Source organism: Aphanomyces astaci (assembly GCF_000520075.1).
Source record: "Aphanomyces astaci strain APO3 unplaced genomic scaffold supercont1.11, whole genome shotgun sequence".
In the NCBI taxonomy this organism is placed as follows: Eukaryota; Oomycota; class Saprolegniomycetes; order Saprolegniales; family Verrucalvaceae; genus Aphanomyces; species Aphanomyces astaci.
In genome coordinates, this window is record NW_009798274.1 from 143,835 (window position 1) to 160,764 (window position 16,930).

Genomic DNA, 16,930 nt, shown 5'->3' on the forward strand with positions numbered 1-16,930 from the left:
CGATGAAGTATGCACTTGGAGTACACACTTTTGCATGTTCAGTCGACCAGGCATTGAGGAGTCATTGTGGTTTTGAAGCGTTTACAAACCGTTTAAAACATTGAGGCCTGACGAGGAATTTTCCCATTTCGAAAAAGCGTATCTTTGCATTTATTTAACAACTCTCGAATGTCATTGGTGGATGGTTTATGTCCTTTGTAGTTACAGCAAGGGATTGAACAGTGTTACAGTCGTGATGGCAGCGACTGCTGAGAAATCTGAACGCGAGACTACAACCGAGTTCGCAACATCTCCATCACAACACTGTACTGCTTGTCGATTGCACTCAAATAATCAATACACTTCAGCATGCATCGCTGGTACAATGCATGATTCCCACTCAAAGGCGGGGAAGCTACTCGAGAACATGACGTCAGGGCCAGCGCTGTATATCAAATTGGACTAAATTTGAGCCACCATATCTGCGACAACAACCAAACCTCATATCGGCACGTACGTTATTGTCACTGCATATACAACAGTATAGATCGTTCAAATGTACAGTGTCGGTATATTACAGTAACATTGATGGGTGGAGAATGCACTTTCCTCGACAACGTACTAATAGTACTGTACTGCTTTCAACTGTCCGAGATTCGAACAAGTTTCACTATGGTCTTCACTTTCCCGACAATGCTAAAGTGCCAGGTAGGCTTAAGACTTGCACGGTTCAGTTGTCGAGACAACCGTGCCCACAGAGTTGCTTCACCTTGTTTGTGCACAAGCTGGGATCTTCTACTACGTAGTAGGAGTACAACCTAGGAGTAGTACAGTGTACAGTACTGTAAAAATCCGCCTTTGACAATATGAATCTCGAAATTTGGCATTTTGGAAAATTCGCCAAAGTTCAAAATCTCTGAAATACTACAGTACTGATGAAGTGAAAGATAACAACATATTACAGTAGCTCTGCCTCGGTACTTGTATGATCTACTACTAGTACTGGTTGCTGCTTGAATCATATCAATCTTGTGCCAAGTAGTCCTAAGCTACAGAGTTCAGCCCTGGAGTATCGCGTGGTATTCCATAAGAACAACCCAACACAACTGCCGTAGTGTCAGTCACTTCATACCGGTACTGTATTGCCGTGGCCATCAACTTTTTGGCCTTCTGTTTGCAGTACTCAACAAAAATACAAAATATACACTCTCAGAGTATTGTATTTTAACTGTGTACAATGTGATCCCCCGATACACATAATGGCATATTGAAGTATGAAATACGACAATACATTAATTCAAAAAGGTAAATGACCCTTCGATTGCCGTCACATACTGTACGCATATTCGCGTCAACAGCGAGCGTACCGTAGTCATCCGATTAAATTGGACAAATGCCAATGACGTCGAGATTTCACGCGGTGGTGATGGTGACCTTGCTGCTGCTCAGCGCTCATGCAACTGTAGCCCAAGACACCATGTGCCGAACTCCAGCAACGTCGTGCACCTATGGCTATCGCTGCACGTACTACACTCATCACCCCGACAGCAGCGCAACCAGCGTCCGCCAGTGTTCTTGTGAATGCGTTTCTGACAACCCGCCAAACGATGGGCCAGTGCTAAGGCGGCCGTGCTCGGTGGATGCCCAGTGTCCCCATGGCCAAGTGTGCTTTGATGGTGACAGCTGGGCTGGTTTTTGTTTAACGCATCATGCGAAGCCTTCCTCCAGTGACAAGCAGGCGAAATCCGGCGGCCTACGACGGGCGGCCCCATTGTCTACAGCCAACCACCAACTCACCGAATCGTTGAAGTCGACAACTCATCCAAACACGCAAGTGGGAAATGGCCCCCGGAAAGCTGACACCAAACTGAAGAAGGCCGCGTGCTCAAATTCACAGACCGCCTACATCGCAGCGTGCAGTGTTGTGGCTGGAGTGGTGGCGGGAGCGATCGGCACAGCGACGGTACTCGTGCAATGGGTGCTGCCACGCGCTCGGACACTGTAAGTGGCCAAGGGCTGTAGACACGGTTGGCTGCTGCATTTGGTTGCGACCGACGCCTGAAGCGTATTCAACTAATTTATCAATACTAAACTATGTGATGGCGTTCTAACGTTAGTATGGGGTAGTAGTGTGAGACAACGATGACATGTTGAAGGCTCCAGTGGTGGTTAATGCAACTACACATTGAATTGAACCGCGATTTTAGGTGTCGATAAACTCTGCATGCTTCGGCGATTGTACACGGGCAGTAAGTACTACTTGAAGTACATGATATACAGTACTACTACGTACTACGTAGTAGTAGTTACTAGTATATGATCATGAATACAAAGGTTGAATGGGTTTGAATACAAAGGTTGAATGGATTTTGGTAGCACACACAAACGGACGCTTTGAGTCCTGCCATGGTTGTTCAATATGTTATGGACTGCTAACGTTAACTACTGTAATTATCCGCGACGAATCAATAACTAATATAATGGCGTAACTTATACACTCCAAGATCGACTTGCCAGCAGCATCATTACAGGAACGCTACCTTGTCGTGAATAAACTATGCATGCGCAAGTGTATATCTCCTATCCATGCCTTCAACCGCTATTGTACGTACAGCCCAACGCAACGGATGCTTTCTCTCTGAGGAGGATGGTGCGCCAACCAACGAAGCTGTTGATCAGTACAAGTCCAACTAGGCAACGACCAAACATGCTCGTCGTTGCTTCCACTGCAACAAGCACGGGGCTTCAGCTAATAAGTGGACTTTGGTGAGTCTTCTAGAGCTCATACCAGCCGCAATCCCCAGGTTAACGTTATTATTACTTCAAGTATTAATATTTATCTACTTAATTTATTGTTACTATTTATAGTATTCAAACGATGGCTTTGTTGGTGATAGCCAAGCATAGAAATATTATATATATATTCAAAGCCTTATACTTGATCTTTGTATGTTGTTTTAATCGTGTGCATGTTTGAACTGCCCATCAAGTTCCCATCGTAGTCACATTGCACTTTGTCGTTGTTTACTACTAGTAATTGTAAATTACTCTCAACGAACTCCTACTTTTCACCTGTATTTAAGCCACATATTTACTAGGTAGTAGTAGTATATATATATATATATATATAATATATATATATATATATATATAACGAAGCCACTTTGCACTGATGCTACCCGACTCGCCAGTTTGGGGTTGCTGCTGCGGTTGTCGAACTCGTATGTATTAGCAAGTTAATACACAAAACTCGTCTGGGTGTTTTCATTTCCCTTATTCGCAACACGACAGCAGCAAAAGCTGGCATGTCGCCCCTTAGACAATCGCGTTGTTTATCTGTTGGCCTTGGCAACACGTTCCACTTCGTCCTTCTTCTTGATCGCGTACGAGTTGGAAGAACCCTTGGCGGCGTTGATCAATTCATCGGCCAAGCATTCGGCAATGGTCTACATTCACACAAGATGGAATAAGTTTTCTGTGGTGTGTGTCGAGATGATATGGGACGTACCTTGACGTTGCGGAAGGCGGCTTCGCGGGCACCAGTGCTCAACAAGTACAAGGCTTGGTTCACGCGGCGGAAAGGGGAGACATCCACACCTTGGCGACGCACGACACCGGCGGAACCGACGCGGGTCGAGTCTTCGCGGGGGCCGGCGTTGATCACGGCATCGACCAACACTTGGAGGGGGTTTTGGTCGGTCAACAAGTGGATGATTTCCAACGTGTGGCGCAAGATGCGGGTAGCCATGAGCTTCTTGCCGGAGTTGCGGCCGTGGCGCATGAGCGAGTTGCCCAAGCGTTCGACGATGGGGCACAACGCCTTGCGGAAACGCTTCTTTTGGTAGCGTTGCGCGGTGTGGGGCAAGAACGTGGCGGCCTTGCCAGTCACGGCGACGTAGTCGATCAAGGCCACGTCGTTGACCTTGATGTCATCGTAGGTCCTACACAGAGACAGCATGATCACGTGAGCTCCCGATCATCACCACTGTGGCTCCTGCTGGTCCCTTCCTGATCGTTTCTCGGGATTGCATCTCCATATTCATCCTTCCGACATGCAACAGGTACATACATCGCCACGCTTACTTACCACTTGTTGAACAACTTCACTTCAGCAGCGACTTCGGCCATATTCAAACTTCTCGGGAAATGAAAACGGAAATGACTGGTGCATTGGCCCAAGGTGAAGTATTCGGTAATCCGGATAAAATGGCTCGTGTTGGTTGGTGGCGGGCGACGTGGCGTTTTATTCGAACGCGTTAAAGACGTTTTACTATCCAATGGGGAAACTGGATGGGGACGGTTAACGAAAAACGCATCACGCTCAATAGAAAACCGTTTAAAACGTTTCAAATGCCCTCCTGGAATAGGTTCGCAATCAAACAATTTGTGTGCTGACATGCTGTCGAGGCCTAGCTGTAGCTGGCCTCTACATGTAGCCTCGTGGCAATGCCACAGGCAATGGAAGCGGTAACTACTCTACCTTGTGCCTTGCGCCCTACTGTTCCATCAGTTCAATCCCGTCTTGTTGCTGTGGCTGGCTTGAAATTTCACTTCCCTCACTCCTCGTTGAGCATGCGAAGCCATCACGAGCAAGGAGGCACGCCCACAATGTAACGATTGCTAGATAACGCTCCTGGACGGCCTTGTCGTAAGCCAACTGTCCAACGATCTCCCTTCCCCCTCGATGAGCTAGAGATGGAGTACGTCTCCGATAGGATTACAATGCTCTGTCCAATAATGTGTGATTGCTGCCAACATTGGAGATGAAGGCAGTCTTCTGAAGCAAGCTATGACATCGATGCCCCCCCTGTGACTTTGCATGGTGGCTGTCTCTTACGACACGACGTGGTTTGGGGCGGACATTTCATGCCAATCTTTGTCGATATTCCAGCGAACCGACGGCTAACGTTAGTTAACGGTCCAACAGCTACATACGCATAGTATTCACACGCGCATTTCCCCTCAAACTAGGCTCGTTGTCTGAATTTCGCCAAGGTCGGTTAAAATCAGTTACGTTTCGCGACTCCTGTCTTACGATCAGTAACGTTAGTGTATTTATAGCTCGTACTCCGTCCAACAACATCTATCACGATGGGCACGACGACGTCTCCTGAGGTTCATTTCCACTGGAAGTCGATCCTTCTCACCAGTTGCTTTTTCACAAACTTGCTCTTCATGCCACTCAAAGGGTACTTGTCCGAAGGGTCGCCGTTCACCACCGATAGCTCGGTCGAAGCGTCCGAGTTTGATATGACTCTCCCTCTGCTCTTCAATGCATCCACGATGGCCCCCACAATTATGTACGACTACGATAGCCAGTACGGCCTCGACGTGATGCGGACAGTCGTGGCTGACGTTCTAGACCCCACAGACGCAACCACGACAACGTTAAACCCAGTGTATAGCATCCTTGGGGTCCCCTACTTCCCCCCCGACGTGAAACGCAACTGGCCGTGGGTGCTCACCTCTACCAACCACACCACGGCCGGGCCACTCCATGCTACGCACACCATAATCTCGTGGAACATTACAATATTGACCGCAAGTGCGTCCACATCCGTGCTGTGGGTCGTTCCCGGCAACGACCTAGGCAGAACCGCTGCCACCTCTAATGCGTCGTCGACTGTGTATTACGTGTACCGCCCCGTGGTGAAGATGATGCTGTGGCGCCTGGTCAAGTTGCTCTACAGGATAGGCCTTTGTGTGTGGATTTTTATGCTCTGCACGACGCACTACTACTGCCACGTGTATCACTTGTACAACAACTTGAAAACTATCCCCCTCCATGTGACATCGCCAGCGATGACGCGGTACGAGATCGTCGTGGGCGAGCCAACGTGCGTGGTCTTGTCCAACCCGTGGCTGTGCTTGGCGTTTGTCATGGACATTTGCGCCAGCACCGAGTACGTCGGCCAAGCATGTCTGCGGGTCTGTCAAACCGAGAATTGGCTCTATTTCGGCCTCGGGCTGCTGTATTTGGGCCGCACAGTCTGGTGCGCCTACTCGACGCTAACGATACTGAACATCATGCTGAAACGATGTCACAGAACGACGTGGTTCGCCCCTGCCAACACGACCGTCTTGGCCGTGGCAGCGACGTGGGCTGGCGGCGGCATTGTGACTATCCAGAAACAATGGCCCAAGGTCCTCGACTTGTACACGAGCCTGTTCGTTCCATACGATGTGGACACGGACGTATCAAAGCTCCACCACATCGGACACATGGACATTGCCCTGATTATGGCAGTGTACTTGGGTATGATGTGCAGTTTGCCGTTCGCAGTCGCTGCGTGCTCTGGCGTGTGGAATGCGGTTCAACGTAGCACGACTAAGATGCCGACGTTGACGAGAAAGACGAGTTTTGTGAGCATCCTCATTGCCACGAACCGCCGGCTGTCCTCGATCGGTTCGATTGGGCCGATTCACGCCATGGAAATGGTGGTCGAGGTATTACAAGAGTTTACCAACTTAGAAACCCACGATATCCAATCATTCTTCGTGCCGTAGCCTCCCAAGCACACGGTTGAAAGCAGCTTTCATTCCAACGACTTCAAACATCGTCTCATGCTGTGGTTTTGCAATTTGGGCAAATTGAACCATGGTACGACCGACGCACACAACTCTCTCCACGATGTATTCCTTCATATCCCGTTGAAGGCGTGACTTGTTTGTTTACCGAGGTAGACATGTACACCGGCGGGTCAGTCTACCCGCTATTTCAACAGTGTCCAGACTACCAAAGCCAATGCACTATCAGCCAGCGCGGCGGCGACTGCTACGTGCTGAGCTACGACCGCCACGACCACATCGTCGAGGTCACGCGAGTCACGTTGGTGTCCCAAATCGACTTGACCGTCGTCCACCGTCCATTCCGAATCAACCAACTCACGACCAACGCTGCCGTGGGCAGGTTTGTTGTGGCCAAAAAGTCCGACGCGATCCGCGCCGCGACGCTGCATCGCGGGTGTTCCAATTCTCCGTGGGTGTCGTAATGAAATTGTCTCTAACGTTATTGCTGTTTGGGAATAGATTTAAGCGATGGAGAGGAGATACAGTACTAGTATGACCTAAGGTACCGAGTTCAGGTGGTACGTTGAAGTACTCACAGCTTGTCGCCATGTCCAATCGCGTCTAAATTCACTTCTCAATGTTCGTGCCAAGGATACCTACTACCTAATGGGTCTGCTACATCTACATTTGTACAACTGGCGAGATTGACACTGCGATGTAAGCTGTAGGGGTGTCCGTTCGGTATCAACTTCACCAGTGACCTTTCCTGGCCTAGCTACCGCAACGAATTTAGCTACAACAACGACCTTACCTTTCCTTGCCTACTACTTAGTAGTAGCTACAACATGCTAGTCCTCACACCATGGGTACATTCGAGTACTCTACATATATACTGTACGTCCACCTCATTGCAAAGTGACGAGTGACGTCGTCCATTCTGAATTCGATTGTGCGACGCATGACTCACCACCCCAGACGCTTTGACACCTTCGGAGCTAGCAATACCTCCAACACATTGTGCGTAAATTGTCGGTTCCCAGGTATATGTACTGTTCAGTGGACGACAAAAATAAAAAACTGCTGTACACCGTCCAATCGTTTGCTCGATTGTGGCAACTGTCGTCCGATAAGTACTCGTCTCCTTGACTCTTTGCGGTGCGTGGATTGTTCATAGTGGTTGGTTCTGTGGCCTTGAAAAAATAACTGTACAGCTTCACCAGTGAGTCACTTTTCGCATTTGTGCTATTGTATTTATAGCCCACGCCTCGTAAGTTTTTGTCATTTGACGCCATGACATCTGCGGCGACGTCTCATGAGGTTCGATTCCAGTGGAAGTCGGTCCTGCTCACCGTGGGCTTGTTCGCGAACCTGCTCTTCATGCCACTCAAAGTGTACTTGTCTGAAGGGTCGCCGTTCACTACCGATAGCACAGTCGAAGCGTCCGAGTTTGATATGACTCTCCCTCTACTTTTCAATGCATCCACGATGGCCCCTACAATTATGTACGACTACGACAGCCAGAACGGCCTCGACGTGATGCGGACAGTCGTGGTTGACGTTCTAGACCCCACAGAAGCAACCACAACAACGTTGAACCCAGTATATAGCATCCTTGGGGTCCCCTACTTCCCCCCCGACGTGAAACGCAACTGGCCGTGGGTCCTCACCTACACAAACCGCTTCGGTTACCGCCGCATCATCTCGTGGAACATCACCATCTTGACGACCACTGCGTCCACGTCTGTGCTGTGGATCGTTCCAGGCAACGACCTGGGCAGCACCGCCGCCAGCTCCAGCACCAATTCGTCGGCGTCGACAGTGTATTACGTGTACCGCCCCGTGGTGAAACCCCTGCTGTGGCGCCTGGTCAAGTTTCTGTACAGGATAGGCCTGTGTGTGTGGATTTTTATGCTCTGCACGACGCACTACTACTGCCACGTGTATCACTTGTACAACAACTTGAAAACTATCCCCCTCCATGTGACATCACCAGCGATAACGAGGTACGAGATCCTCGTGGGCGAGCCAACGTGCGTGGTCTTGTCCAACCCGTGGCTGTGCTTGGCGTTTGTGGTGGACATTTGCGCCAGCACCGAGTACGTCGGCCAAGCATGTCTGCGGGTCTGTCAAACCGAGAATTGGCTCTATTTCGGCCTCGGGCTGCTGTATTTGGGCCGCACAGTCTGGTGCGCCTACTCGACGCTAACGATACTGAACATCATGCTGAAACGATGTCACAGAACGACGTGGTTCGCCCCTGCCAACACGACCGTCTTGGCCGTGGCAGCGACGTGGGCTGGCGGCGGCATTGTGACTATCCAGAAGCAATGGCCCAAGGTCCTCGACTTGTACACGAGCCTGTTCCTTCCGTACAATGTGGACGCGGACGTATCAAAGCTCCACCACATTGGACACATGGACATTGCCCTGGTTATGGCAGTGTACTTGGGTACGATGGGCAATTTGCCGTTTGCAGTCGCTGCGTGCTCTGGCGTGTGGAATGCGGTTCAACGTAGCACGACTAAGATGCCGACGTTGAAGCAAAAGGTGAGTTTTGTGAGCATCCTCATTGCCACCAACCGCCGGCGGTCGTCGATCGGTTCGATTGGGCCGATTCACGCCATCGAAATGGTTGTCGAGGTATGACAAGAGTTTACCAACTTAGAAACCCACGATATCTAATGATTAGTCGTGTTGTAGCCACCCAAGCACATGGTCGAAAGCAGCTTTCACTACAACGATTTCAAACATCGTCTCATGCTATGGTTTTGCAATTTGGGTAATCTGAACCATGGTACGACCGACGCACACAACTCTCTCCACGATGTATTCCTTCATATCCCGTTGAAGGCGTGACTTGTTTGTTTACCGAGGTAGACATGTACACCGGCGGGTCAGTCTACCCGCTGTTTCAACAGTGTCCAGACTACCAAAGCCAATGCACTATCAGCCAGCGCGGCGGCGACTGCTACGTGCTGAGCTACGACCGCCACGACCACATCGTCGAGGTCACGCGAGTCACGTTGGTGTCCCAAATCGACTTGACCGTCGTCCACCGTCCATTCCGAATCAACCAACTCACGACCAACGCTGCCGTGGGCAGGTTTGTTGTGGCCAAAAAGTCCGACGCGATCCGCGCCGCGACGCTGCATCGCGGGTGTTCCAATTCTCCGTGGGTGTCGTAATGAAATTGTGTGTCCATGTGACAGTACTGCTGCTTGAACTTCCACACACGGAGAATAGGATTACGCTGTGTTGCATGGAAACTCGAGCTGACTTGAGGACACGGTAATACTGTTGTATGGGGAGCCTGCGAGCGCTCAGTATTGTTTGAACCACTGCTAGTTTCCACCTATTGCCACCTATTGGATTGGCTAATGAATTTTAGTGCACTTGATTGGCTCTTACAGAAACTACCAAGTACATTCAGCCAATCAGAAGTACTGGCATGATACACCTCGCGCACTTACCTTGGAACAGAGGGAGTAGTAATACAGTAATCAACCACCCGAGTTTGGAGGTTTATAGCGAAAATCGTTATCGGAAAAATACCTCGATCGTAATATAAATATAAATTAATATTCCATGAGCTACCAACTCGGACCACTATATCCGCCAGTGGCAAACGGCGCTGTCGTAAGTGTTGTGTGGATCATTTATAACGTTCATGTTATATTATATGGAAACAGAGTTGTCGTCAAAAGAGGTTACACCAGCATTGGTTTACATCGACCATCGGTATCTACCTTCGCGTTAGAGATGATCTACTAGCGATGTCAATAGCCCCCGACAAGATTAAACACAGTGAGGATGAATCGATGAACATGAAGTAGAACGTGGCATTTGCTGACATCATCTACACATCGTGGTCGTTCGTGTTGCCCCAATCATGAAGTATTAATATAAACTGCAAGTAATCGGCCACAATTCTATTATCCACTTGTCGTCTACTCGCTCTAGTTGGGATGTTGCTTTCCGACGACTATTCCAACGCTTGCTCCGCAGTCCCCCCGGGTTGTTGTTCCGTTGCGGGACTTGGTGAACTCGACTGCCGCGCGTCCTTGACCCTCTCCACGCGAAACGTGAGGGCGGACGGGTGTACCTTTTTGGCAAATTCCATCAAACTCTTTTCGTGGCCGACGACCAACGGCGAGCTCTTCCCGCCGGCCGCGACGCAAAAGCCCACATCCTGGGCCGTATAAGTCTCCCTCAGTCGATTCGAATCCACCACCCGAATCGTGACGTTGGCCATGCCCGTGGCCAGTTTCTACCAACACATAAGTCACTACAATGTGCTTGATGTATGGAGTATCAACTTCCGACCTGCGTGGAGGTTGGATGGTCTGTCTGAACAAACATCACGTGGAGCTCGCCTTTAGTTGGGCCGGCGTGATCGGGCTGGAGTCGCGGCCGCGTCCCAATGAAGTCATTCACGCCACCGGGTAATCTGACACATCATAGTCGTCCAATCCATAAATATATTTAATATAGTAGATGAAATCAAATGAATGGACACACTTGTTATTCCACGAGTGTGTGGGGTCGCCAGCCACCGACGGCGCGATGGCCAACACGACCTTTTGCAAGAAATGCACAGACGTTTTCCCCAGCCGCGCGTTCTTGTCCCCTGGCGGGGGCAGCCTACACAAGTGGTACCATCAACAAATATATTTTACAACTAATATACGAGATCAATGGGCTACTAATGCAGGCACACAAATATATATACCGGTAGATATTTCTTTAATATGTCAGGATATTTCGCGATTATATAACTCAACAAATATTTTAAGGATAATCCCCCCAAGCACGATAAATTATTATACACTTCAAAAGCACGATAAATTAATATACACTTCGCAGTACTTCGAAGTATATGATATAAATACGAAAAATTCTGCAGCAAATAAAACTATCGATGCCGTAGCGTGCAAATATATATGACGTACACGACAAATTGCGCGAGTGGCAGGGGACAGTCGTTGGCTTGGACGAGCGTCAAGACCGGTTCATTTGACTTGCCAAAGCCCGTGCTCACCAATGGCCGGAACGCCACTGGACAAAAGCCCTCGGGTTTGTTGAATGTGGCGCTGCCGTCATTGTCCCCGGAAGGCGGTACGAATCCGCGCAAGACGATGGTCGCTCCGTAGACAATCGTGTCGGCGTGCAGCTTGGACGATGACGGAACGTCGGGGGGAGGGGGCGCAATTTTGTTGGCGGACCCATCGTCCGGATGAACTTGTCCACCAATGACGTCGGCGGGGCGGGTGCCGCCGTCAGGGCTCTTCGATGCGGCGTTGTTGTTGTCCCCTTGTTGGGGACCCATGTCTCCATGTTCGTTGCTGTCATTCGAGCCCGTGGTGGCCGCAACTTGTACAGCAACTTCTGGTCCAACGACAGCCGACGGTGCCAGCACGGAAGTAGATTGCGTTTCGGGGCTGGTGATGCTGAGACTCAAATTCTCCCCGCATTCGATACAGAAGGTGTTGTCTGCCGCCCCAGTTGCAAAGCAAGTACGACACACCGTGCGCACACGCCCATGGATGTTCTCGTTCGAGGCGCCTTCGACAACATGGCTAGATTCTTCGAGGACAACCTCAGCGGACGAGGAGGCCCCTTGTAGGGGGAGATCGCTGGTTGGAACCGCGAAGCTTGCTCCGCACTTGACGCAAACGACCTCGCTTTGGAAGTTCATGGCGTGGCAGCTGAGGCACACCACTTTGCGCATCGCGCACGCAAGTGCACGAAGATCGACCAAGTCACTCGAGCTGATGGGATCCGTGTCTGGAGCATCAGACGACACCGCCGCCTCAAGTTGACAGTTTTCTTCTTGAGAACTAACAACAGCAGAGTGTGCTTTCGTGTCGATGACCAAAAGTTGGTCCATAGTAGCCACGGGCTCTTGGCTAGTGTTGGAGCTCATGTCCGCAGGTTCTGCATCGGAGCAAGATGCAGAGCCGGGAGCTTGATGAATTGAATCGACAGGGGTGTTTAGTGGAACACCGAGGTCCCCATTTCGGAGGGCGACGGAAGGCGTCACGTTCTCGTCCCCTAGCAGCGAGCGACGACTGGATGGTTGGTCGCCGCTGGGGCTTGCCGCCCCACACTCCAAGCAATAAGGCGCAGTCTTGGGTCGGGTAGCGAAGCAGACGAGACACACGACTTTATGCATCGCATGGGCGAGGCCAATCAATTGGTGGATCTGGACGCCTGGGGGAGTCGCAGGTGGATCCACGTCGTCGTGGACAGAATGGTTCGTGGCGTCCCCATTGACGGAGTTGGCGTTGGCTGTTGGGTCAGGGGTACGTGATGGCGACAACTGCGCGCTATTCATCAACACTTGGCGAGGAAACGTGTTTTAAAGCGTGGATGGTGGGGGGGGCTGTTACAGAATGGTGGCCTATATTTGGATTCATGCATTCTAAATGTACTACTTACCACTTCGCCTAAACAAAGTAAAGTGACATAGAAGAGCAACTTTTAGACATCCTTGTTGTCCACACGTTTTTATTGCTTAGCCGAGCCACAGTTTATGATGTGCACTGTATCTCCGGTGTGATGGGGTCATGCATGCTCCATCCAATGATTCAGTGTTCACACTATCTACGAGGATATACCAAACCTCTTGCAATAGGGAGCTTGTCGCCACGTTCGTCGCCCATACACCCCATCTCGAGTCGTATAGGTAAAGTTTCCACATAACCTTAGAGGGTTGTGCCATCACAGGCAATTTTGACCCAAAGCCATACTCACAGTTTAGATTCCGCGCAGAGACAGTTACCTCATCACAAAGACCACCGTACACACAAGGAGGCCCCCTGACGATATGACCTATCTGTAAACATGGTCATGGGGCGAAACGCTCCAGCGTATGTAACCAATCGACCATTATCGTGAAAACAAACATAAACCACTTTCTTTCCCATGGAGCGTCCGACCGCGCCGCCTGAGACGACACCACCTCCTTGTCGTGCAGATGACGGCCGCCACGTAATCATTTTATCCTAACCTTCACCCTATCACAGATTTGTCGCTCGTCGTAGGATGCCGTTGCTACGCGCGCTGACAACGGTGCCAGCCCCGAGAACTTCACACAGAGTTCTCGTGCTTCAGTGACTACGCCCAGGCAAGACGAAGACGCAGATCGAACCAAGTCGAGTGTTCGGTTGAAAAAGTCGATCGTGTTGCAGCCCATGCAGTGCCTCAATTCCACCGTACGTATTTGGAAAAATATCGGCATAAAACCAAACAATTTGAGCCTATGTGTGTTGTAGGCGAGTACCGATGAGCTGTTTTATCTGGCATGTCAAGCGGGAGACGAGGTCATGGTGCGGTCCCAGCTGCCACTGGCCAGTTCTGGGGCGTTGGACTTGAACCGATTCACGCATCATCAAGTACTCTACCACTTGTACCCGACAGTCTGCCTGGAATACTCATGAAATCATGATATATATCAATCAGGACACGCCGCTGTGCGTGGCATGTGTGGAAGAGCGCCTCGAGGTTGTGACGCTGTTGTTGTCGCACCCGTCGATCCAAGTGAACCTGAGCAACTACGTACGACCGTGATAGTATCGTAAGAAGGGTATGATGATCCCTGATGTTTGCAGTCGCACCCCCCGCTGGCCCTGGCGGCAGGACTAGGCCGCGTCCAAGTTGTGCGGCTCCTCCTCGGCCACCCGGCCATCGATGTGAACGCTGCGACTGCTGTAAGGACACTGTATATGATACTTGTCAGGGTATATTTATGACTTTGCACCGTAGAGACGAACGCCACTGACCGCAGCCTGTGAAAATGGTCATTTGGACGTCGTCCAGGAGCTGTGCGCTTGCCCCGCCCTGAGTTTGAACCTGCTAGACCACGTACCGTGATTCTATGCCAATCCATTCGATCTGGACCTTTAAATTGGTCTCATGGGGGCATGTAGGACGAACACTCGGCCCTGTTTACTGCCAGTTTGCACGGCCACAGCGATGTCGTGCGCTTTCTGCTGACGTTGCCAGACACTGACGTCAACTTGCTCTGTGTAAGACTGTACTATGACTATACGACTGATGGACTAATATTACGAGTTTGCAGGGCGGAGATTTGGCTGTGACGATGGCCACTCTGTACCACCACTCGGACATTGTGACCATGCTCTTGGCGGTCCCCACTCTGGACGTGAACAAGTTGGACCAAGTAAGGACACAAACAAACACCATATTTTCTGCCTATTCTGAAACTCTTTTTTTGGTTGGTAGGACGGTCACTCGGCGCTATCTCTGGCTTGCCAAGAAGGATTTGAAGACATCGTGGCGTTGCTGTTGACGCACCCTGCGATACAGCTTCGTGTTTCGGTACGACAATGTCGGTTTCAGAGTTCAATTGTTCATATTTCTAGATCATTCAGTATATATATATACATCTAGATGATTCAGATATATATTTATACACATCTAGGGCACCAAGTCTGCGTTGACATGGGCCGTGGAAAAGGGTCAAGTGGCTATCCTCGACCGCTTACTCACTCACGAGCAATCCATCCCCAGCACAGTGCAACCAACTGTATTAACTTGTTCATATCTAAGCCCTGTAACATCGAATCGACTTGTGCTGATTAGGACAAAGTACCTTTGACCACGGTGGCCTGCCAGAGAGGACATTTGGACATTGTGAAGTTATTGCTCGCACGCGGCGTCTTCGAATCCGACCCCCCAGAAGTTTGCCAATACATATTCTAATTTCCAGATGATGATAAATATTGCCTTCATAATATATGGCGTTGTGTAGGTCCAATGGACTTCTGTGTACGAGGCCCTACTGAACAAACGCCTCAAAGTGTGTCGGCTGCTCCTTGTCGAAAACGGCAGCAAACTGACGCTACCCCCTACCCCTAAGGTACAATATTGATGCCAAGTACGAAGTTCTCAATATCAAATATGACGAATACTCGATAGGGCCAGCCCACGTTGCTGCATGCGGCGGCGGTGGCTGGTTACGAGGACATTGTGGGGACACTCTTGGCGCGTGCATACGACGACGTTGGCGCTTTGGATCCCGTACGCAAAATGTCGACCCATGCTCTTATCGATATTACATTTGTATTTCAACAAATTGTGTGCGACAGGACGGTCGCACGGCGCTCGAAGTGGCTGTGACACAGGGCCAGTGGGGCGTGGCGACGCTCCTTCTAAGCGCGGATTTGCCAGTCCGAGTCTCCCAAGATGGTCAGGTCGTGCCGAATGCAACGCACGTGAATTCGTGGACCGATATCGCAGATCCAAGTGGTCGCTTTGCCCACATGGACGCTTCCAAACGGTGTGACGTGGTGCGGGCACTGCTGCTCCAGTTCCCCGAATCATCTCAAAGGGAGTTGGCACAAGCACTGCTGTCGGCCACGCATTCGACGTCCGGTCTCACCGTCGACTCGTTCATCGATTCAAAATCCCTAGAGCTGTTGCGTTCGTGGTATGCACTTGTATATCGACTGGGGAGTAAAACATATATATTCGTAGGACGCCGTCGCCGCAACTGGGGGAACGAACGTGTTTAGAAAATCAACGGGTATTTACTACTTATGATTCCAAGATAGCCCAAGGGAATCTTGTTTGGGCTAAGAGATTTGTGTAGGCTCTTCGCACCCCCGGGGCGGTGTCTGTGGGCCGGGTATGTTGATTGAATGGATTATCCCTATGACACCGACATAGATCGAATTGGTGGAAGGTGCTGACAACTCGATGGTTCAATAAGACTTTGCCGACACTGTCGGGCCATCGATAGTAGGAGGAAATTAAGAATGTATACTATGGCCAGAGACAAGTAGTTGAGGATAATACTACTCGTAGTACAGTACAGTACTAGTATTCATTTGAGACAAACGCAGTTTACTACTCCAGGATCGAAGTGACGGTGTCACATACCGACGTGCTACCATTGGTGTACGTGGTCTCGAACGTTTTGGTTGAACACATCGATGGTTAGCATGATCTTTCGGCGAACGCTACTGCACATTGCTTTCTATCCACCTGTCCCTCTCTTTCCGCTGCTCCACCATTGCTGCATGCAACGCCTGCACCAAGCTAAGCGTTGGCGCTCGTATTGCGCTGCCGACGACACATGTTGCTGCTCCATGTGGAGTTTCACCCGCAAGAACCAAATTTTAAACGGCCAATATTAGATGAGGCCACATACGCAGTCGCCAAGGGCCCGTGCGTCGATCTTTGTGTGTAATTGCAATCTAAGCTTGCAACGTCTCGCCTGTTTGATCCAACTGTCCAGTCTTTGAAACGTGTCGTTGTATGGATCTGTGGCTGGCAGTACGTGGCACGATGGTGCTGCCTGATGGTCCGTGGATGTCGCGCACTTGTCAGGCAAGGACTGTTGTAGTAGGACCGCTGCGGCAGCTACTTCTCGCTCGCTGTGATGCGGCTCTCGGTAGGTTGCGTCACCAGCACATTC

At 50.3% G+C, this 16,930-nt stretch overlaps 5 protein-coding genes across 7 annotated transcripts; 3 read left to right on the plus strand and 2 right to left on the minus strand.

Moving 5' to 3' along the window:
- Positions 1 to 1,373: 1,373 nt before the first annotated feature.
- H257_05690 (hypothetical protein) lies at positions 1,374 to 1,984 on the plus strand (the record flags this gene model as incomplete). Its single annotated transcript, XM_009830628.1, has 1 exon — positions 1,374 to 1,984. The coding sequence occupies exon 1, from the start codon at positions 1,379 to 1,381 to the stop codon at positions 1,982 to 1,984; it is 606 nt and encodes a 201-aa protein (XP_009828930.1). The 5' UTR covers positions 1,374 to 1,378.
- A 1,200-nt stretch (positions 1,985 to 3,184) lies between these two features.
- H257_05691 (40S ribosomal protein) lies at positions 3,185 to 4,140 on the minus strand. The gene is made up of 3 exons (XM_009830629.1): positions 4,067 to 4,140; positions 3,488 to 3,920; positions 3,185 to 3,425 (listed from the first exon to the last, which is right to left on the minus strand). The coding sequence occupies exons 1-3, from the start codon at positions 4,105 to 4,107 to the stop codon at positions 3,312 to 3,314; spliced, it is 588 nt and encodes a 195-aa protein (XP_009828931.1). The 5' UTR covers positions 4,108 to 4,140; the 3' UTR covers positions 3,185 to 3,311.
- A 930-nt stretch (positions 4,141 to 5,070) lies between these two features.
- Positions 5,071 to 9,770, plus strand: H257_05692 (the record flags this gene model as incomplete). 2 transcript variants are annotated; one of them, XM_009830631.1, is made up of 3 exons in its annotated part: positions 5,071 to 6,426; positions 6,487 to 6,580; positions 9,367 to 9,770. In XM_009830631.1, 3 exons carry the CDS (start codon positions 5,071 to 5,073, stop codon positions 9,672 to 9,674), a joined length of 1,758 nt encoding a protein of 585 aa, XP_009828933.1. In that variant the 3' UTR covers positions 9,675 to 9,770. The 2 variants fall into 2 exon arrangements, with proteins under 2 accessions (XP_009828933.1, XP_009828932.1); XM_009830630.1 differs by lacking the exon at positions 9,367 to 9,770 and adding an exon at positions 6,664 to 7,120.
- A 627-nt stretch (positions 9,771 to 10,397) lies between these two features.
- Positions 10,398 to 12,872, minus strand: H257_05693 (hypothetical protein). Its single transcript, XM_009830632.1, has 4 exons — positions 11,439 to 12,872; positions 11,008 to 11,130; positions 10,813 to 10,936; positions 10,398 to 10,756 (listed from the first exon to the last, which is right to left on the minus strand). The coding sequence occupies exons 1-4, from the start codon at positions 12,821 to 12,823 to the stop codon at positions 10,472 to 10,474; spliced, it is 1,917 nt and encodes a 638-aa protein (XP_009828934.1). The 5' UTR covers positions 12,824 to 12,872; the 3' UTR covers positions 10,398 to 10,471.
- Positions 12,873 to 13,382: 510 nt separating this feature from the next.
- Positions 13,383 to 16,325, plus strand: H257_05694. Of its 2 annotated transcripts, XM_009830633.1 has the most exons (17): positions 13,383 to 13,479; positions 13,533 to 13,703; positions 13,764 to 13,883; positions 13,951 to 14,046; positions 14,100 to 14,198; positions 14,254 to 14,352; positions 14,418 to 14,516; positions 14,570 to 14,671; positions 14,734 to 14,829; positions 14,933 to 15,037; positions 15,094 to 15,192; positions 15,263 to 15,370; positions 15,430 to 15,531; positions 15,600 to 15,940; positions 15,988 to 16,036; positions 16,103 to 16,138; positions 16,180 to 16,325. In XM_009830633.1, exons 1-17 carry the CDS (start codon positions 13,414 to 13,416, stop codon positions 16,219 to 16,221), a joined length of 1,830 nt encoding a protein of 609 aa, XP_009828935.1. In that variant the 5' UTR covers positions 13,383 to 13,413; the 3' UTR covers positions 16,222 to 16,325. The 2 variants fall into 2 exon arrangements, with proteins under 2 accessions (XP_009828935.1, XP_009828936.1); XM_009830634.1 differs by having other exon boundaries at positions 16,103 to 16,325.
- Positions 16,326 to 16,930: the final 605 nt, after the last annotated feature.

Excerpts from the sequence above, each read along its gene's own strand:
- H257_05691 (XM_009830629.1), bottom strand. The coding sequence starts at position 4,107 with ATGGCCGAAGTCGCTGCTGAAGTGAAGTTGTTCAACAAGTG. Across the intron at positions 3,921-4,066 it reads GTGAAGTTGTTCAACAAGTG|GACCTACGATGACATCAAGG; the intron begins GTAAGTAAGCGT and ends GTCTCTGTGTAG. Across the intron at positions 3,426-3,487 it reads CCGCCTTCCGCAACGTCAAG|ACCATTGCCGAATGCTTGGC; the intron begins GTACGTCCCATA and ends GTGTGAATGTAG.
- H257_05693 (XM_009830632.1), bottom strand. The coding sequence starts at position 12,823 with ATGAATAGCGCGCAGTTGTCGCCATCACGTACCCCTGACCCAACAGCC. Across the intron at positions 10,937-11,007 it reads ACACACTCGTGGAATAACAA|ATTACCCGGTGGCGTGAATG; the intron begins GTGTGTCCATTC and ends ATGATGTGTCAG. Across the intron at positions 10,757-10,812 it reads ACCATCCAACCTCCACGCAG|AAACTGGCCACGGGCATGGC; the intron begins GTCGGAAGTTGA and ends ATGTGTTGGTAG.
- H257_05694 (XM_009830633.1), top strand. The coding sequence starts at position 13,414 with ATGGAGCGTCCGACCGCGCCGCCTGAGACGACACCACCTCCTTGTCGT. Across the intron at positions 15,193-15,262 it reads TCGAATCCGACCCCCCAGAA|GTCCAATGGACTTCTGTGTA; the intron begins GTTTGCCAATAC and ends GGCGTTGTGTAG. Across the intron at positions 16,139-16,179 it reads GGGCGGTGTCTGTGGGCCGG|ATCGAATTGGTGGAAGGTGC; the intron begins GTATGTTGATTG and ends ACACCGACATAG.